Raw genomic sequence first — 20694 nt, forward strand, 5'->3', positions numbered from 1 at the left:
CGCGGCCCGGAGCTCTAAGCGGCCGAGACCGAGGGAAGGGGAGTGGTGCCGCACTCGTGGGGGCTGTAGGGGGCTGTAGTTCGGCCGGCCCACCGAACGTTCTGGAAGCGGCGTCGCGGACCGGCGCGTGCCCACGCGGTGGCGGCGGTGCGGCGCCATGAGGCTGTGGGTGATGGCGGCGGTGGTGGCGGCGGCGGCCCTGGGTGCGGTGGCCGGGCACGTCTCCGCCCTGCCGCCCATCTACGATAAGGGTTTCATCAGGGAGTGCGTACGCACCCACAACGTGTACCGCAGGAATGTGGAGCCCGCCGCCAGCAACATGCGGTACATGGTAGGCAGCGGCCTGCGGCTGTGTGAGAGGGGTGGCACAGTGAGGTGGCCGGGGTAGAAGCGCTGCCGTGTGTGTTCAGATATCATCACGCTTATTTGATGAGAAATATCTTAGAAAGCTGGGTTGGTTATAGGCAGGTGAGATAGAAACAGCTGTGTGTGCAGCTTGATGAATGGACAAACAAAAGAGGTTTACGTTAGCCCCAAAGAATTTCTGGTTGGGAAGAACCACAGAATTGTTAAGGTTGAAAAAGACCTCTGAGATCATCTAGTCCAACTGTCAGCTCAGCACCACTGTGCCCACTGAGCCATGGCTCTGAGTGCCACATCTCCACACTTCTCAAACACCTTCAGGGGCAGTGATTGCACCAGTTCCCTGTGCCCATGACTCACCACTCCTTCTGAGAATAAATTCTTCCCGATATCCAACCTGAATCTCCCTGGTGCAACTCTTGGCCCCGTATTTCTTATGCTATCACTACTACTTGGGAGAAGAGGCTGACTCCTACCTTGCTACAACCTCTTTTCCGGAAGTTGTAGAGGGCCATGAGGTCTCCCCTGACCTCCCTCCAGAAGATAAGCAGTCCAGCACCAGAAGGCAGTTCTGCTTTCTGTCAAAAGCAAGAGTATGAACTGGAATACTGGAGCAGGAGATCTCTGGTATCAAGGAAAAGTCTTTGTATCTGGTACTGACAAATTGCACTGAAAACTTTGGTGAAAATGGTTACACAAAACTGAAGAATGTGCTGAAAAAAAGAGACCTGACTTCTTGGTATTTTGAAGTAGTCTTGAGAATTATCACGTACTCTTACACTGTGGGAACAGAATGGCTTTGTGTGCATGGGTTAGAACCCAGAATGGCAGATGGGGAGCCATGTAACCTTTAGTCTGAAGCACCTTGTTAAAGCACTATGCCTGGGGTTAGCGTTCTGGAGTAGGAAAAGCAGAGAAAAATGATGAAAAAAGGAAATACAAATTTAGAAAGATTGCTAGAAAAAAAAGCAACAGGCTTTAGTGTGATAACAGCGTTGGCAGCCATGTAGAGACAAAGAGTAAACCAAAATGTCTGCACAATGCTAAGCTTAGGCATAAAAATCTGGGATCTTTTCTATAAGACATAAAACTAGGTAGTTCAGCAAGCTTAGGTAGAAGAAGCTTGCTGAAAAGCACTCGTGACTGGAACACAAATACAAAATACATTTGTTAAATAATCAGAAGTTATGTTACAGTGGTAGACTGCAGAGAAATAATAAATAGCAGAATAAATTATTTGCCAAACAAACATATTTTATGAAGCCGTGTTTGTAAAATGCTCTGGTGTATTTAAAGCATTAGTGCAGGATGTGTTTGTGGAGAATCTCTTAAAATGCATGAAATATTTATACATCTTAATCTACAGAAGCTGTGTACTTTTTACTCTGAATTAATGTTTATGCGATGGAAATCCTTAATAATTTGTTCAATAAGAAAAAATCCCCCAGAAGTTTCACGCTTAATTAATGACTCATTTATCTGAAGATAAAAGTGCGTTCCAAACATTTTTTTAGTTGCTAGTATGTGCTCTTACAAAGTTAATTTTCAACAGTGAAAAGGGGAAAATTCTTTTAAGTTTGTATTTCTGTGCTGCCACTGGAAAGGTCAGAATAAAACATGAGTACTTGCCTTAAACAAGGAAAAGCATTTCTTTATGTAGCTCCAATATATAAAGTCTACCTGCTATTAATATATAATGATCTGTATTTGTCCATTTTATTGCCTGACTGTTTTTATCTGGCTGTTGGAGACTCCTGTAACATTGCATAACTATTTCAACTTTATTGTTTTGCAGACTTGGGATGCAGCTTTGGCAAGGACTGCCAGGGCATGGGCAAATAAATGCATTTTTGATCATAACGCGTATCTAAACATGAGATATCATTGCCATCCTCATTTTATGAGTGTTGGAGAGAATTTATGGATTGGAAGTTACCATATATTTCATGCTAAATATGCCATTAAAGCGTGGCATGATGAAGTCAGAAACTACAATTACTCATTGCAGACATGTAGTAAAGTCTGCAGTCATTACACTCAGGTAAGAATCATCTTCAGTAAAATGTTCTGTGTAGTTAGTAGTATAGTGCCTACCAGACAAATCAGGGTCTGTCACTAATACAGAATTGTGAACGTGGTTTGTAGTGACCATCAGTTTATTGTCTTTTCTAATCTCAGGCAGTAGCAGCACTGCAAGTTACCTGGTTTACCTTCTTGTTTCATAAAATCATGTGTAATAATATATTATTGCCTACAATGTTAGCCTTGCTACTCATTTAATTGTATCAATACTTTGTGAACTCTACTTAATAATCACTCTGAGTTCTCCAGCTGTGTACACACATCATTCTGAATTCTGGAAATGTCGAGTTGGTGTTGGAAATAATCACAGTAATTGCAAAATATCTATGGGAACTCCTTAATAGGAAAAAAAAGAAAAAGAAAAAACAACAAAACACCAGGAGAAAATGAAAATCCAGCCAAAATCAATTATATCCTATTATATCAATTATATCTAGTAAGAAAAGATAGTCCTTAATCTGGGATTCAGGTAATACCAAATTAAACATTTAAGTCCTTTTCTAAGCAAGGTTATGTCTGCTTAACATAACCACTTCTGGCAGCTAAAATGGACAGGATGGAACTTTCAGGGATGTTCAGGTTGTTTTGTCAGTCTGAGGCCTGTACTATTCATGCCGGGGAGATACTGAGAACAATCTGGTTTGTCTTTGTTTTCCAGAAGTGGGATATATGATCATCCAGATATTGTAGGTATATAGTTAAAAGTTCTTAAAGTTCAGGACATATGCAGAGGATATAGAAAGAATCTCCCAAGAAAAAGTAGTGGATACTTAGATTGTAAGCAACAGTAAACCATCTTTGTTCAAGTATGGCAGCTAGCAGTGGTCAGTCTGAAATTGTACAGTGCTAAAGCTTTCAGGCTTAAGTGTGTTGTAGTTACCACCCAGGCCATTTTTAGCACACATAAGAAGACTTTTTCTGCAGTCCTACTTAAAGAAGCTGTCAAGTAGTTGTCATTAATTTCTCTTCTGTTCCTTGGAACCTGCCCAGTGACCATAAAGCCAATGATGTTTACTAAAGTTGTCCTGTAGAAAATTCTGGAAACTTGCAGGATAGCTCCCTTACTCCTGAGGTATATTTAGATGTGCATCTTAGAATGCTTTCTTACCAGCACTGTTTTTATGAGTAAACATGAAGAGTAGATCAGTTACTGCAAAATGGAACTCATATGTAGAGTCTCTTAAAATAACCTGGTATTTGCTAGATATTAGACTGGGTTACCCTCTGTGTCATTTTAATTTATTTTTGAACGTTTTTTAGGTTGTTTGGGATGATTCCTATAAACTAGGCTGTGCTGTTGCTTTCTGTAAGGAAGTTGGAGGAATAAGAAATGCAGCAAATTTTGTTTGCAACTATGCACCACGGTGAGTTGTTCTTCTAAATACGAAGAAAGAGAAATCAATTGTAATAATAGTTCACTAAAAGTACATTGAGATCTTCGTTTATTGGTAGCCTTGTAAATGCTAAACCTAGAGAGAATAGTAGTTGTCTAATTCGTTTACTAGCAGAGACATAACCATTACAACATGTACTTGTTTTTTTTTAATCTACTAATTTGACTGATAAAGTCATTCTGTGGCAGTCTTAAGCGATTCCCACTCTGGTTTATAATCCTCTTCATTTCTTTCTTTTTCATATGAGCCAGAAGAAATGGGAAGCTTGGCAGCTTTTTTACTTCTAGCAAACTTGGGCCACTGTCACAGAGTTCAGTTAGTTTGAATGAAATATTTCCTTTAAGTTCTGCCCTTATCTCTTCCTAGCTGTACTTCTAATTGCATTATTATTTTGAAACTTACTGGGATATGGAGTTTTGCTGTTGTTTTCTTTTTAAAATCTGATGTAAAAAAATTTCCAATTGTCGATTCAGAATCATGACTAATTGACATCAACAGTGGTCTGTAACGGTTTATTAATTTGATCTTTTCTAATCTGTAACAATTTATCATGCTGATATCTTGTGCCATCCTGCAGATTCTTGACAACTGACAGCTAAGCTGAATAGTGGTCTAGGTTGGAAGGATCTTCCAGTTCCGAGCACTGTGCCACAGGCAAGGATGCCTCCCACTAGACCAGGCTGCCCAGTGCCCATGCAACCTGGCCTTGAATGCCTTCAGGGATGGGACATCTACAGCTTGCTGGGCAGCTGTGCCAGCGCCTCACCACCCTCTGTGTGAAGAATTTGCCTTTTATCTAATCTAAGCCTGCTTTTTTTTTAAAAAAAAAAAAAAAAAAAATACTACTTCTTGTCCTATCACTTCAATCCGACAAAGAGATGAGGTCTAACTGCTTGATACTAAGAACCCCAATCTCTAAGACACCACAGGAAATAAGTGGAGCTAGAGCAGTAAGACCATTTTCTCAGAGCACCCTGAGGACTCACTCACCCTAACAGATAGCAGTTTCTTCTCAGAATTGAGGATGCACCAATTAAATGATCACCTTGCTAAAATTACCTTATTCAGCATAGCAGTTGTGCAGTGTAGCTATTTTATAGATGTTTTTCAAAGGAAATGAGACAGCATGCTCCGGTACCATCCATGTCTGAGGTTCCCATCACCTCCCATCAGCATTCTCATGCCTAAAGTTAGCTGCCCCATCTTGCTACATGTGTGAGATGGTTTCAGCCCAATGGCCAACTGAACTCAGCCATGCTGCTCTTTCACTCCCTCTTGAGAAGGGGACTTTTTTTTCCTCTTCAGAATTTAATCTGTGCCTTTTTTTCCCCATTCATTATTTCTTCTCAGTGAGGTACCACTCCACAACTTAGACGTTACTCAATGTTTAGATTTATTTCTTTGTAATGAGAAGGCAAGGCATCTCAGGAAACAGGCAGTGCCTTCCATCTCTCTGGATATGTAGCTTAGGGTATGTTTTCTCAAAGAGGATTTTACAGAGGATTTTAAACTCTGTCGTAACAATACAATTACTGTTTGCAGTTGAAGCCTTTGATACCAAGACAGACCTCCTGAACTGCAGCTCAGGCAGTCTCTGTGGCTTATATTGCATTCCTGCAATTGAACCGTGCACAATCACCAGCTGGCTCTCCTTTCACACTGTTATCTGATACTATGCTTTGGCCAGAGCTTCTAGAAGCTTTGCTTTGTCCTAGCTTTCCATTCTGGAGTCTGAGACCCTTTTCAGTTTAGCCTTCTGTTTGAAATCACTCATGCTGTGAGTGTATATATGGATGTTGACTTAAAAGTTTTGCCACTTAACCTGCAACTTTTGTATATGTATGTATTTATTTATGTTTACATACACAGAACTCTCTCCTGCTTTTCTATAGCAGGTTCAAAGCAGTCTTTGATTCCTAGTAACAGAAGAGTTAAGAGGGTGGGTACTCTGCTTCCATTTTCTTCCTGTCTGAGTTTCAGGGCAGTGCATGTGGTGGAAATGGGCTACTCTAGCTTCTAGGGTAACAGTCAAGCCAACCAACAGCGTGTGAATGTGTATAAAGGCATGTCAAAGAAAAATTGCAGTTAAATTGCAGGTAATGTCTTCAAGGGGTTCTCTGTGCACCTTCTTCAGCAATGTTTTACCAGCTCTTACATCTTTATGTCTGGTGAGTAACTCCTGTTTTTATAAATACAGATAGTACAGAGTGTGTGTAGAAACTTGGAATCCTGAAAAAATTATCATAGGTCTTGATGCAAGTGATCTCCTTTGAAGAAAATTATTCCAAGTGTCTGCTATTGAGATGAAAAGTAGCCCACAGTCCTTTGGGGGAGCTTAATCTGTCTCTTTGTTCCCGGGGTTAGGCTGTGAGCATAACACAGCTTCATCTTTTTAAGCAGACCATACAGCATAGCCAGGACCTGTGCAGCTGATTGCTTGGCAGCCAGAATGATATCTGTGTTGTCAGATCTTCCAGTTAAACGTATAAGTGGATTTTATGAGTGTGCCACTAATGAGTCCTGCAGGCTGACCCTTATACTTAACAGTCAGGCTCCACTTAGATGAGGTACTTAAGCATGTAATAATCCGCCTGTATTCATTAAGACTGCATTCTTACTGTTAGACATTTTCAGGTATTTTGCTGAATGAAGGTTATGTTTTTCAACAGTAAGTAGCCCACTGAATATCTTCTTGCTACATATGTTGTTTTTATTTTTCTACTAAATGATTTGTTACAAGCTATTCAGGACTATGTCAGCTTTAAAATTTTCCACTCTAAAACTCTTCTCAATTTATCTCAGTTAAAACAAAATTCTACCTAGAACATTCTGTTTTGAAGTCATTTATTCACCAGTGTAAAATTTGAATAAAAAGCCAAAGTACCTTCCTGTAAAAAAAAAAAAAAAAAAAATCACTTCCTAGCAATCTTTTCTTTCACGTGGAGAGAACAGAGGAAATGAAAAGAGAGATTTCAAAACGTCTCCAATGTTTTTAACAAATAGTGAGCGATTCATTGTATTTCAGTGTATTTACTTCAACCAATGACTTCTTTAAAATTATGCATGACCTACCTGTCTCATAGACACTTCTTTTTCCTTTGTAGTGGTAATTTTCAAAGAAGACCATATAAAGAAGGAGCACCATGCAGTGAATGTGCCAGGAGGGACTTCTGTGATAGGAAACTGTGTAGTAAGTGAAAGACAATGTAAAATGTAATACATAAAAGGAAAAAATACAACTGAGTGCTTGATAAAAACTGCTGCAAAATGTGGATTACTCCTTTTTGATGCTCTCTCAGGTCCAGTTTGTATTATTTAGTATTATGTATTATTGTATTTTGCAATTATAAACTATCCATAAGGCTATTTATATTCTGGAAACAAATGCATTGTTCATGTTACTGAATCAATGTCTTAGTGATACTTATGCAGTCTCAATTTGATTTGCTAATTCATGATTGCAGTTTTAAATGTCTTATGGTTTCTGTTGTACTCTGTAAAGGTTCAGAGTATTTGGTATGACATCATTAGCCAGATAAAGAAATCAGCATCTATCTACTTTCAAAGGTCTTATTTTGGTGTCTCTCTTCAGAAGGTCCCAAACATACAGTTTCTACCTACTATTTCCTTCCAGTTTTTGGAAAGCCAAAACCTGGAGTATTCATGTGGCTAAAGTTAGGGTATAAGCTTCTAAGTTTCATTCAGTAACTGGAAGTTATGCTTGTGGTTTAACAACTAGTTGCCTTAATATATGTTAGTATAGCTTTAAAAGCAATAAATAATGTTATGGGTCTTACTTTCAAAGTAGGAGACACCTCTGAAAAACAGATAGGACTACCAGGTTATATTTATCTCAAGATTTAGGCCCAATTTAGGAAACAGTCTGTCTCCCATTCTCAACCATAAAGCTGTACTAACTCATGTATATGTTGTGAATATTAAACAGTATTTATTATTTTGAGAAGCACAAAGAAGAGAGGGTTCAAACTGAAAATGATCATATAAGGCTTCAATTCATTTTCACGTGGGCCTTTTTTCTCATCAGTGTTACTGTTAGAAGCAAGAATATCTTTATGGAGGCATTATAAAGTATTGCAGTTTAAATTTTATCAAAGCAATTTCACTTTTTTTGTAAGGTTTATAAATTCAAGTTCTCAGATTTGTCAGATTTTCTTGTTTGATTGGTAAGTTTCAGTTTACTAGGAAAGATTGAAGGAAAGAGAAATTCTGGCTGCCTGATAGAACTGTTTTTTTTTTCCTTTCTCCAGGAAATGAAGAACGTGATAAAATTGTTTGTAAGTGTTACAATTTTGCACTGTTATTTATATTCCTTAGTTACTACAAATGTATGTATTCTCACCTAAACTTTTAATTATATGCTTATTTTTAGATTACTCAAGATGGAATCCACCTTGGGAATTCAGAATTGTGTGTGATGAGGCGTGTATTGCTATTATAATTTCAAGAGCATTGCTGATATTTGTTGGTTTTCTAGCTATTTATTTGTTCAGAAAACACTTTACAAACATGTTTATGTCCACATAAACATTGATTTGAAATACATGCAATATTTGAACATAATCTCTAATGTTTTCAGCAAAAATCTATATTGATATGTCAGCTTTCTTTTAAGTTGTGTTGTTACTATTTTATGCTCCTTACAGAAAACTTAACATGTTATAAAAATTTAAAAATTATTTGTAGATAAGATCCATGTTGAGAAATTAGTAAACTAAGGATGCATTTGATGATTAGAAGCATTGTTTTTAATTGCCAAATGTATGTATTTAACTCTGTTTAGTTACCAGATTTATACACTGTATTCTTGGAATTCAAAGAGAAAAATGCCTATCAGTTTAAAAATTTATTACAGTTCATGCTAAACCAATATTTGAGGTGACAAATGCTTGATTTTAATGCCAAGAGGAAGCTAGCATCAGATTACATACAAAGTCATTTTTGCTAGAGCGACAGAATGTTCTGAGTAAAATTTGTTAAGACATTTCTTTAGAAAGAAGTTCTTCAGAAGTACTGATGTTTGTGAAATAGTACAACTTGATATTTATTCAGTTGTGCACTTATTGTTCCTTATTCAAAATAAGATTGTTCACATTATTACTTTTTTCCTAACTTCCCCTAAACCTTGTGTTTCAATTCTAAACTTTTGCTGTTCTATGCTTTACACTGTACTGTTACTGATGCATAGAATATTTACTGTCCTGTAAGTGTTCTGTAGTTTTAATAATAAATGTTCTTGTTTTTTAAACCTACTGAAGCCTTTGTATTCAACACTGATTTCACTCTTCTATATCCAACAGATCAAATCTTTAATTATTTCACTTTCTTTAAAAAAAAAAAAATGTTATTTATACAATAATCTGAAGCTTCTTTTGTTACCAGTATAATAAAAGTAGATTTTCCTAATTGTGTCATTGTCTTGACTGGTAAATACTAATATAGCTGTTTTAAAGTTCATTATTATTAGGTAATATTTCACCTTTATTATAAAACAGACTGAAAAAATCCAGACTGAAAAACTGCTATTTTCTGAAACTTAATCTGAGCTTAATGAAGCTTCCATGAGTTCATCTTTAGGAAATAATTTGTCTTATGCTTCCTTTTTTTGTGTGTTTGATGGACAATCTGGGTCTAAAACACTGCAGATTATTATATAAGTTAGTATTTGTAAATCCACTGATTTTATATATTAAAAGTATTTATTATAACACAGTCTTGAAGAAAATAAGCCAGACTCTTCTTGAAAATTAATTAGATACAACAGCTATTTCTTCTGTAAGTTTTCTTACAGAAAGATTACTAAAATATGGAACATACTTTGCAAATTCAAAATTTGTAGATTACATTCTCAAATCTAGGAATCTAATATTATATACTTATGACCATAAGCAGGCAGCTTTTACACACAAAATTGTTCAGTGTGGACATTCCTGAGGAGCAGTTCTTCCCATTGCTTTACTGAAAGATAAAATCCTTCTTTAGATGGCTTCTTATGATGGAGAAACTGAATTCCAAACTGTCAGGAAAGTTTCCTTAATACTTGCAATAGACAATTAGTAAAGAAATGGCCTAGTTTTGTACTACGCTTTGCTCAGTACTGGGAGGCACAGGAAGGATATTTCTACAAACTGATAAAATGTCAGTTTGTTTACTTCATTGCTACCACCCTCAGTGCTGGTTTGTCTGTTGTTCACAAAAATCATATTGTTTGCCCCATTCCCTAATTTGGGGTATCTTTGGGAGAACAAAAGAACAGCCTCCCAGTATATTGATCAGAGAAATCAGCAAGCAGTTCTGCTCTGTTAGGCTGCCAGGCATAGCTGGAGTAAGCAGTACTGTACAAATTCCCCTATCCAAAACAGCAGAAAAACTATCAGAACTATCTGCAGTCCAGCCATGTAATGATGGCATCCTGTGATACTATTGTCTGTTTATAGCCTCATTATTACCCCCAAATTGACAAATACACCTTTTCTTTTCTGGACCTGCAGATGTGAGATCAGGAAGGCCAAGGCACAGGCAGAACTGAACTTGGCGAGGGATGTGAAAAACAATAGGAAGACTTTCTACAGGTACATTGGCCAGAAGAGACAGGCCAAAGCGAGTGTACCTCCTTTGGTAAATGTAAAAGGAGAACTTGCTTCAACGGACGAAGAGAAGGCTGAGGTACTGAATGAGTTCTTTGCCTCCGTCTTCACTGGCGGCCAGGATTCCAGTACTTCTCCCATCCCTGAGCCCTGCATCCCTAAACCTCCAGGTGGGGACCAGGGTGGTAAATCCCCCCCCTGCTGTGAGGACAAAGCAGGTCTGAGTCTGCCTCGTGAGACTGAATGTGTACAAGTCTATGGGGCCGGATGGCGTGCATCCCAGGGTTCCAAAGGAGCTGGTTGAGGTGGTTGCCGAGCCACTCTCCATCATATTTGAAAAGTCGTGGCTGTCAGGTGAGGTGCCTGATGACGGGAGGAGGGGTCATGTCGCTTCCATTTACAAGAAAGGGAGCAAGGAGGACCCCGGGAACTACAGGCCGGTGAGTCTCACGTCTGTTCCTAGGAAGATCATGGAACAGATCATCCTGGATGACATGCTTGATCACATGAGGAAAGGGCGTGTGATCTGTGACAGCCAGCACAGCTTCAGCAGAAAAAAGCCATGCTTGACCAATCTGGTGGCCTTTTATGATGGAGTGATGGCATCGGTGGACAAGGGAAAGGCGGCCAGTGTCATTTACCTGGACTTGAGCAAGGCCTTTGACACGGTCCCCCACCACATCCTTGTCTCCAAATTGGAGGGATGTGGATTTGATGCGTGGATCACTTGATGGGTAAGGAACTGGTTGAAAGGCCACAGACAGAGGGTGGTTCTATGTCAAGATGGACATAGCTGAAGGGATCTGTCTTGGGACCAGTGCTCTTTATCAATGACATCGATGACAGAATCGAGTGCACCCTCAGCAAGTTTGCTGATAACACCAAGCTGAGTGGTGCGGTTGACATGGTAGGCTGCCCAGAGAGGCTGTGGATGTCCCGTCCCTGGAAATATTCAAGGCCAGATTGGATGGGGCCCCGGGCAGCCTGGTCTAGTATTAAATGGGGAGGTTGGTGGCCCTGCATGTGGCGGGGGGGGGGTTGGAGCTTGGTGATCCTTGAGGTCCCTTCCAACCCTGGCCATTCTGTGATTCTGTGATTCTTTTCAATAAATAATTCCAAAATAATTTATTACAAAAGAATTCATGTGGAAATCATCCAATACCAACATGATCCTTCCAATTAGTCCCTATCCTGAGGTGAAATTGTGTAATACAAGTAGCAACAGATGTCAGAATGCTAGCTTGTTCACACCCCTGGAAGGGCAGGTGATCTTATATCTGCATATCCCATGGGCAGACCAAGAAAGCCTAGCAAATCCACCCACTTGGTAAGCTGAATCAAGCAAGTCAAAGACAAATAGGTGTCTCTGTCCTCAGCACAAGTAACAGCATTCACTGGGAAAGCTGATAACTTGAGGAGAAAGCTAAATGCAATTTTACATCTTGGTCTTTTGTTAGTATGTAGTCCACCAGTTCTTATTTATCTAACCACATGATACATTAGGGAAAAAAAAGAAAAAAGAAAAAAAAAAGGAAATGGGAACCTTCTGTTTCCAGCCATCTTAAAATGAAAGCAGGAGGTATGAAGTGAGAAAGAGAAATCTAAGCATGGAATTATGGAATTTTCTTCCAAATAATAATGCTGCTGATTTGCTTTTTGTGAAAACATTACTTGATTGTAGGCAGACTGCACTTCTATTTTAAGGATAGACTCACTAGATGGAGCCAGAGTCAACTCTGCAGGAAAGCATCTTACAACCCCAAATATGCTGGATAAGCCAAGATTTCCTGCTTCATAAAGCATCTCTTTTCAGTCTCCACACACATTTCAGCTACACGAATATAAAACTGCTAGATCACTGGATTGCTAAATCGATGGTGCAATTTTAGTATGCTACTTGTGTTCTATTTTTACAGTTTGTGTGTGTGCAATATAGCCAACAAAGACAACTGTAGGCCCTGTTTCTTTCTCTCCCAGAAGATCCACAGCCCCAGAAGGTGCCCACCACACCATTGCTTTCTGCAGCTGGCCCTACCTTCATGAAATCAGTCAGCAAATCATGGCTGGGCCAAGACATGGGTGGGGAGAATTACTAATGCTTGAAATCCATACATGTGCACACAGATAAATAGTTATATGCCTCCTATTAATAGCATAGATAGATATAAATGTGATGGAGTTGGAGGACCACAGTTTTGAAAAAAAAATTAACCAGCTTGTGGAAGGATTGATTAGACAATACAAATCCCACCAGCGCACATCCTACTGCCCCAGGAAGGGATCAGGCTTGGAATTTTACACCAGGAGCACTAATCCCACAGTGTTCTCTTTCCGGGAGCACAGAAGGCTCTTCCAATAACGTCAGCCTAACAGATAAGCACGGGTGGCTACTGAAGGAGAATCAACACGCATTCATGGCTGGGATTGCTTTTGCTATACACCCAACCAAAAGGTCAGGAGGTCTGTTCCTGCTGCTTAGGAACTTTTTTCCTTCTAATGAGGTCAAAATCTAATGTACAGTTTCGCTAATTCTGTTTATTCCTAGAATAATTCTGAGAAGGAAGAAAGGTCTTGCAAAATAATGATGTAAGAAAATCAGATGAACAGCAGATCTGTGTTTTATCATAGGTAGAATTTTTATGGTTCGCAGAAGTTTTAGCAAACTCATCATGCAGCACCTCAGTGATTAGCACCTACAGCCACCAAATAGCTTGGCAGTCAACCAGAATGAAGCACACTCAAAGAAAAGACAGAGTCATATCTTTATTGTTGCCTCTTGGCGATATGCATGGCAGATGCCTTTCATGGACAGCCAGCAGATGTGATGTCAGACAGAGCTTCATCTTAGGAAGCAGTTTCACTTCCTGTTGCTTTGACACTTTCAAGTGTTTCAACACCCAAAGGACTACAGAGGAAGAGCTTAGCAGTACCGACTCCACCTGAGCAATTCTTCTTTTGAAAACATTTTAAAAAATACCAAAAGCATTGAAGAATTATGAAAATCACCTTTTTCTTTGCTGTGCTGTTCTTGCTTGATCTCTTTGTTTGCTGTCATACTTACGACCAATATTCCTTGCCTGACATAGAAGATGCAAAGTTCATTGAAGACTGTGTGAGAGCTCACAATGACTTCCGATCCAAAGTGAATCCACCAGCCAGCAATATGCTTCGTATGGTAAGGAGACTTTTGTGCTCTATTTGAAAATTAATGAAGATGGTGCTGCTTATTTAGACCATCCTTGTTTCCATTTCCTCTGTGCTTTTCTTTCCCTTTTTGTCAGTGATTTCTGTACTATGTATGATCATTCTTCGTAGGAAATAGAAAGCAATTCATTTTCACAGTACTGTTTTATCTTAATAATTGGAAGGGGATTTCTTGTATAAGAACAGATTGTTGCTCTAATTGTCAACCACAGCTAAGGACTGTATTTGAATAAAATATATACAATGTTCAGTTCTCAGCATTTCATTTATCTTTTTCAGAGAGAGACAGTAATCTTCCTTATATTAGTCCAGTTTTCTTACAAGAAATCTGTTTGGTATTAAAAAACTCCTGGAAGGCAATCTGTACCACAGGGTTTTTTGGAAATCTAGTCTCTTGCCTTCTTTCTTCCAATCTAGAATACGTACTAAAGAAAGAGATTTGCTTGGACATTCAAATAGATGCCTCATCTTGATTTGCTGCAACAGGGCTTGGAGAGCAGGGGTGCTAGATTCTGGATTAGAAAGCAGATCTCCCCATAAATGTAATGGATGTCAGAACAGGCTGTGTATCAGTCTTAGCTTGCTCAATGGAGTGTGTAAGGAGAAGACAGATAGGTGGGAGAGAGAACCCCAGTCAGCTCATGCCATTACTTTGAGCCTTCCGGCAGTGCTGCTTAGCTGAAACGGAAGCTAAATGCATAATCACATAAATGCTATGAGTCATTTCTATGTAAGGAAGATCACAGCAAAGAAGTAACATTCATACTACTCATGATTTTAATTTCTTGGAACTCTGTTAAATCTATCTATATTTAATTGATAATGCAAAAGAACCAGAGCAAACTTAGGTGCTCGGACCAAAGATCCAGCAATGCTGAAATAAGAGAAGGACAAATATAAAGAAACCTGTTGCATTGCGTTTGAAAGCTCACAATGGACTTTTCTTGCATGACTTTTTTCAGCCTCTGCAAGTTTTTATCATCCTTAACAACTCGCAGCAAAGAGCTGCACAGTCTACCTACAAGCTGTGTGATGATATCTCCCAGCATTTTATTTGCTTTTGTTAACTACTAGCTTTCTCTCATTGGCTCTGGTGCCTGTATTGGAAAGAGCAAGTGATCATTGCTTGTTTGCATACTTAACACAAGATAAAACCTGCTGTGTAGGATGTTGCTTTATGAAAGCCTTCCATTCTTAGGATGATCATGCTCTCTTATGTTCTCTGCATCCCTTCCAGTTCCAACATCTCCTTCTTAAAGTGAGGTACTGTGCACAGTTTTTAACAGGACTTCTACAGTGGTGTACTTATATATTTTTTTTCATTCTCCATTCCTTCTCAAGGGATTTCTAAAACTTTGTCATTTATAGTACTACTCAGCATTGATTTATGAGTACAAATGGTCAGCTCCAAACCTATCATTATGAACACAAAGCTAAAATTCTGTTTTTTTTTTTTCTCACATCCCTTCACTTACTTATTTTAACTTATTTATTTTTCCATACCTACTTTTACTTGCCATTTTATTGCCTGGTGGCATAAATCTTTCTGCAAGTCTCACATACCAGTCTCCACGCAGACATGACAGCTTAAACACTGCAGTCCAGCTCTAAGCATTGTAACAAGTCAGATACTACAGAACAGTGAGAGGTGTTTCATGTTCAGTAATATCTGAGGGAGAAAGAAGAAAATTTCTTGCTTTGAGAGTAGAAATGACAAGACAAAGAAGCTGACTGCAAGGGAAAAAAACTGCAATCTTCTCTTTAAGAATACTTGAATCCAACTAACTCACTGCAGTTCAGATTACATTGTATTTTCATTCCTTTCTACAGTCCTGGGACCCTGCTTTAGCTAAGTCTGCTAAAGCATGGGCAAAGAGGTGCATGTTTGAGCACAATATCTACCTTAAAATACCACGGAAGATGCACCCCACCTTTACATCTATTGGAGAAAACATCTGGACTGGCACCGCCATCATCTTTTCTGTGCACACAGCTCTGACTGACTGGTATAATGAAGTCAGCAGCTACGATTTCAACACCCGTCACTGCACTGACAAATGTGGTCACTACACCCAGGTGAGTCTTACGTGCCCAGTGATTTATTATGTTTTAAAAAAAAAAAAAAAAAGTGCAGACTTGGACCAGACTGCTTTGGAACACAAGTTATGGAGGGGTTTTTACCCCATATGCTAGTGCTGGATGAGATTGGAAATAAATTCTGATCTGCAGGGCTGTCTGAGCTCTGTTTCATTAATGGTTGGAAGGTATTATCTCCCTGACAGTGCTCCCGAGGGAGTCAGGCAATAGCTGCTAGACCACCAGTCACCGGTCTCAGGCACACTTTGGGTTGTCAGTGTTGCCCCTGTGCTGGCCATTTTAAATGTTCACAAGATCCTTCTACTCAGTCACCAATTCCTTCATCAATACTTTGAGTTCTGGTTCTGGTTGCTTTTACTGACTTTGAACAGGTGCATCACATGTTTCACTATTCCCCGCAGGTTGTTTGGGCAACAAGTTACAAAGTTGGCTGTGCAGTTCACTTCTGCCCTAGAATTCACAATCTTCAAGGATTCAACAATGTGGCACATTTTGTTTGCGACTATGGGCCAGCGTAAGTCAATTATGGCATTTGGGGTTTCATGTTTTTGTTTTTAAATATGCTTTAACTGACGACATCAGATTTTACCAATGGCAGGAGTGGTTATAACAAATTTCAGAGCTATGTCCACCAATCAGTGGTTCCACTGACCATCTAGAGCATTAGGTGCTGGGCAGTCTGAGCTGCAGCAAATCACTATAAAAGCAGACAAGCAGATCCTGGCAGAGGGCACGCACTGTCAGCAAGGCCTGTGGAATAAAATCCAGTTTCTGGACAAAATGAGATTGAGAGAAGACCTCACCTTCTCACGCACTACCTTCTCACAGCTACCTGAACGGAGGTTGCAGTGAGTGGGATGTCAGTCTCTCTTCTCAGGCGACAATTGATAAGATGTGAAGAAATAGCTTCAAGCTGTGCCAGGGGAGGTTTAGATTAAATATTAGGAAGAATTTATTTGTAGAAAGTTGGTCAGGCATTACTGACCAGGGAGGTGGTGGTGTCCTTGTACCTGGAGGTATTTAAGAGATGTGTGGACATGGCATTAAGGGGCAAGGATCAGTGCTGAACCTGGTAGTGTTAGCTGATGGTTGGACTATGTTATCTTAAGTCCCTTTTCCAACCTAAATTGTTCGCTGATTCTAGTATAAAAGGAAGACAGTGCTCAAGTTTTTCTCATGCTTTGTGATTTCTAGACATATATTTTATGGATTTTTTAAAAATACAGATGGGTAATGAGGGGCTAAAAGCAGATTCCCAGATATTTGGGCTGAATACTACAGCACTGCACAAGAAACCTCCCCATGTCAACAAGGGTATGAATCTCACCTAAGCAGAATTTCAAATAATGATAATGATCCTTTTTTGGAATAAGGGTTGTTTTGCCTAATAATAGCTTCCCAATATATATTATTCTAGCAGTGTAATGAAAATGTGTGTTTAAATTGCTCTTCCAAACACTGAGCTAACAAAATACTGTTCTTCTCCTCCTCAGGGGGAATTACCCAACAAAACCTTATAAAGCAGGACGACCATGTAGTGGATGCAGTAACGACCAGTGTGTAGGAAATCTCTGTGGTAAGATAAAAGTGATTCACTAAGGAGATTGCATAGAAATAGTGGTGTCATAAGTATCAGTAAAAATACAGTAATAGGTCAGTTTGCACTAAATACATAGTGGGTCTGTAGCCCACCACAGGACTAAAGTCAGGTTAGGATAGTATATGAAGTTATCAATTGGAATATTTTGTAATTTAAGGTTACTGGAGGTACAAAGCAGGGTTTCCAATCAAAAGATGTATCAATTAGATTACTTTTTGCCTTTTATCTGATAGGGAAGTCAAAACTAAAATATCCCCAACGAATATTCCCATCTGATTTTTTTTTCCCTTGGAGAAATTGTATATTTAACTTTCCCATTCATTTAATATATCCTAACACATTTTCCAGAAAACTATAGTTCCGAACCAATAATGAGACTATACTGAAAAATACTTTCATTTAACTGTTAGAATTTTCTGAAATAGTGCAATGAGAGCTTGTTTTTCCACAGCAGTTTGCAGCTGTGGACCTTAATTGTCTCACCCAGCCCCAACTTAGTCAGAAAAAGCATTTTAAATAGTCAGAGGGTAACAGGCATGCAACAGTGTCTTAAATATTACTTTTGTGCAGAGTTTTACAGGAGATATTCTTTACTAGCCAGAATCTAGATAGCTTCAGCTGTAAAAATAATTGAGCATTTGCTATTCATTTTCCCTCTGTAATGTTCTGGCTGACTCAGTTTGACTCAGTTTGAAAGTCACAGGCTGACAGGCCACAGAAAGACTATCAGCATCACAAAAACTACGGGGAGGGAGACGAAAAAGAGAGCTTCTGTTAGTTCAGTGCTAGATCCTACAACCAGTTTTGCTATATTCTCCTATAAGACAAAGACTGTTGCATTGATGACTTTTTTCTGATCTCTCCACAGTAAATGCAGAACGTGAGAAACTTATAAGTATGTATTCAATTGCTTTTCATTGTTTTGTTATGAGTATGGCTAAGTTGATCAGGCTTTAACAGTCATTTCTTTATTCCTTTGTAGGTTATACCAACTGGTATCCGGACTGGGACACTCAGCCTCCAGCCCCTCAGCCTCCGGCCCACACACCCACAGCTGGGCAGCTGCATTCTTCTTGTGACCACTACTGTATTAGTGTCTTGATTTTAAGGCCACTATTTTTGGTACTGAGTGCTGTAGGTGTTCGTTTAGTACAGCGGTGGTTTCCACACTCGTTTATGTATGTGTAATGATTGTTAAGATACTGTTAGCGATTCTACCATTCCATTAGAGAACTGCATGTTTGATAAAAAAAAAAGCCATCTCTGCTATACCTTTGTGGTGTTTATCCAATGCAGAATGCTTCTGCATTCAGGGCAAGATTTAAATGGCTGTGCATGGAGTTGCTGTGATTTATTAGCGTGGCTTCTACATCTGTAAGAGCTTCTTAGCTCTGCTTCAGGGGTAGTTTGCTGGAAAGATCATGTAGGCAGTGTACTGCCTTCTGGAAACCTGGAGCATCTCAAAGCTCTAACTGAATCATAGAATCAAAGAGTATCCCAAGTTGAAAGGGACCTCAATGATTATTGAGTCCAACGTCCAGCTTCATACAGATCGCTCAAAAATCAGGGTATCTGAAGTGAAAAAGGCCAACAAAAAAACTCTTTTTAAGGCTTTTTTGAATTCAGCAAGGGGTGGAGCTGGCACATTAGCGGCACAGTTTTAACACCCTATGAACGTGTCATCACCCACCCTTGACGTTGGCACCTGGTGATAAGCTTTAAATAGCCTGAGGGAACACAGAGCACAGCAGGTGAGTAACCACTGTCACCCATTGAGAATGGGGAGGTTCTCAGGAACTGCAGGCCTAAACATGGTCTCCACCAGACAGTGGGCTTATTCCAAGAAGACTGTGGCGACCCAGACAGAGGGCCTGCCCAGAAGTGTGGCTGTTCAGGTCTCCAGCTCCAAGGAGTGCCTGAGCCTGCTGCTGCCCAGGGGGGTGGCAGGGATTCTACCTGCATGAGGTGAGAGCAAGTGGATGAGCTGCTTAGCCTGGTGGTGGAGCCCATGAAGGAGGTGGAGAGACTACGGACCATTAGAGAGTGTGAGCGGGAGATCGACTGGTGGAGTGACTCGCTGGCTTGCCAGAGGGAAGGGTGCCAGGGAGATACCCCCAGAAAAGTGGTTGACTCCCTGCCCTGTCACAATCAGACAGACCTGACAGATGAGGAGGGTTGGAAGAGAGTCTCAACTCAGCATCACTGCCTAGCCTGCTTCCCCAGCTCCCACTAAGCAACAGGTTTGAGACGCTGGAAATTGAAGGGGCGGTAAATAGTGAGGTGATGGAGGATCTCCCTAGGAGGGAGCCTAAGGCAAGGCAGTCACCCCCACACCTTTAGACTTTCCTGTCAGGAAAGAAAGAAAGGTGATTGTAGTGGGTGACTCCCTTCTCAGAGGAACGGAGGGCCCCATATGCAGACCAAACCAGAGCTGTTGGGAAGTGTGCTGCCTTCCTAAGGCCCAGGTCAGGTACATAACCAGGAAACTCCCAAAACTGATTAGGTCAACTGATTACTTCCCATTATTCATAGTTCAGGTGGGCAGTGATGAAATTGCTCAGAGAAGCCTGTGAACTATGAAAAGAGATTTCAGAGGTTTAGGGCATTTAGTTCAAGGAGAAGGAGTTCAAGTGATCTTTTGTTCTATATCTTCAGGGGCAGTGAAGGACATGGAGCGGGCTTGGAAAGCACAAGCAATGAATAATTGGCTCAGAGGCTGGTGTCGAAGCAAAACTTTGGGTTCTTTGATCATGGGGCAGTTTACTCAGCCCCTGGCCTGTTGTCCATCCATGGAACCTACCTATCTCAAAGTGGGAAATAATCCTCAATAGAGCTAGCAGGGCTTATCGAAAGAGCTTTAAACTAGCTATGATGGGGGAAGGGGACAAAACAGGGCTCACCAGAAACGAGCCTAGGGGAACAGTGCTGGAGCTGGGGGAGAAGCAGATGACTCATCTGAAGTGCATCTACACCAATGCAAGCAGCATGGGCAACAAGCAGGAGGAGCTGGAAGCGATTGTATGGCAGGTTAATTATGACCTAGTTGCTATTACCGAAACATGGTGGGACCATTCCCATGACTGAAGTGATGGATGGCTACAAACTCTTCAGAAGGGATAGACAAGGAAGGAAGGGTAGTGGTGTGGCTCTTTATATTAAAGTGTGTTTTGATGTTGAAGAGCTTGGGGTTGGGAATGATAAAGTTGAGTGTCTATGGGTAAGGATCAGGGGAAGGCCTGTGGGGGCGACATCTTGGTGGGGGTCTGTTATAGACTGCCTAATCAGGATGAAGAGATGGACGAGGCATTCTATGAGCAGATTGCGGAAGTTGCACAATCGCCAGCACTCG

At 40.2% G+C, this 20694-nt stretch overlaps 2 protein-coding genes across 2 annotated transcripts; both read left to right on the forward strand.

The window, feature by feature from the left end:
* Positions 1-13: 13 nt before the first annotated feature.
* Positions 14-9109, forward strand: LOC116226746 (GLIPR1-like protein 1). The gene is made up of 6 exons (XM_031589701.2): positions 14-331; positions 2159-2404; positions 3706-3809; positions 6944-7029; positions 8108-8134; positions 8230-9109. The coding sequence occupies exons 1-6, from the start codon at positions 158-160 to the stop codon at positions 8382-8384; spliced, it is 792 nt and encodes a 263-aa protein (XP_031445561.1). The 5' UTR covers positions 14-157; the 3' UTR covers positions 8385-9109.
* Positions 9110-12955: 3846 nt separating this feature from the next.
* On the forward strand, positions 12956-18614 carry LOC116226743 (glioma pathogenesis-related protein 1-like). Its single transcript, XM_090138939.1, has 6 exons — positions 12956-13619; positions 15479-15724; positions 16147-16259; positions 17239-17321; positions 18214-18240; positions 18328-18614. Exons 1-6 carry the CDS (start codon positions 13440-13442, stop codon positions 18531-18533), a joined length of 855 nt encoding a protein of 284 aa, XP_089995065.1. The 5' UTR covers positions 12956-13439; the 3' UTR covers positions 18534-18614.
* The last annotated feature ends 2080 nt before the right edge of the window (positions 18615-20694 follow it).

Source organism: Phasianus colchicus, chromosome 1 (genome assembly GCF_987193195.1).
Source record: "Phasianus colchicus chromosome 1, bPhaCol1.hap1.1, whole genome shotgun sequence".
Classification (NCBI taxonomy): domain Eukaryota; kingdom Metazoa; phylum Chordata; class Aves; order Galliformes; family Phasianidae; genus Phasianus; species Phasianus colchicus.

Coding starts and splice junctions, on each gene's coding strand:
- LOC116226746 (XM_031589701.2), top strand. CDS start 158: ATGAGGCTGTGGGTGATGGCGGCGGTGGTGGCGGCGGCGGCCCTGGGT. Junction 332..2,158: donor CCAGCAACATGCGGTACATG/GTAGGCAGCGGC, acceptor ATTGTTTTGCAG/ACTTGGGATGCAGCTTTGGC. Junction 7,030..8,107: donor CTGTGATAGGAAACTGTGTA/GTAAGTGAAAGA, acceptor TCCTTTCTCCAG/GAAATGAAGAACGTGATAAA.
- LOC116226743 (XM_090138939.1), top strand. CDS start 13,440: ATGAAAATCACCTTTTTCTTTGCTGTGCTGTTCTTGCTTGATCTCTTT. Junction 13,620..15,478: donor CCAGCAATATGCTTCGTATG/GTAAGGAGACTT, acceptor TCCTTTCTACAG/TCCTGGGACCCTGCTTTAGC. Junction 15,725..16,146: donor AATGTGGTCACTACACCCAG/GTGAGTCTTACG, acceptor TATTCCCCGCAG/GTTGTTTGGGCAACAAGTTA.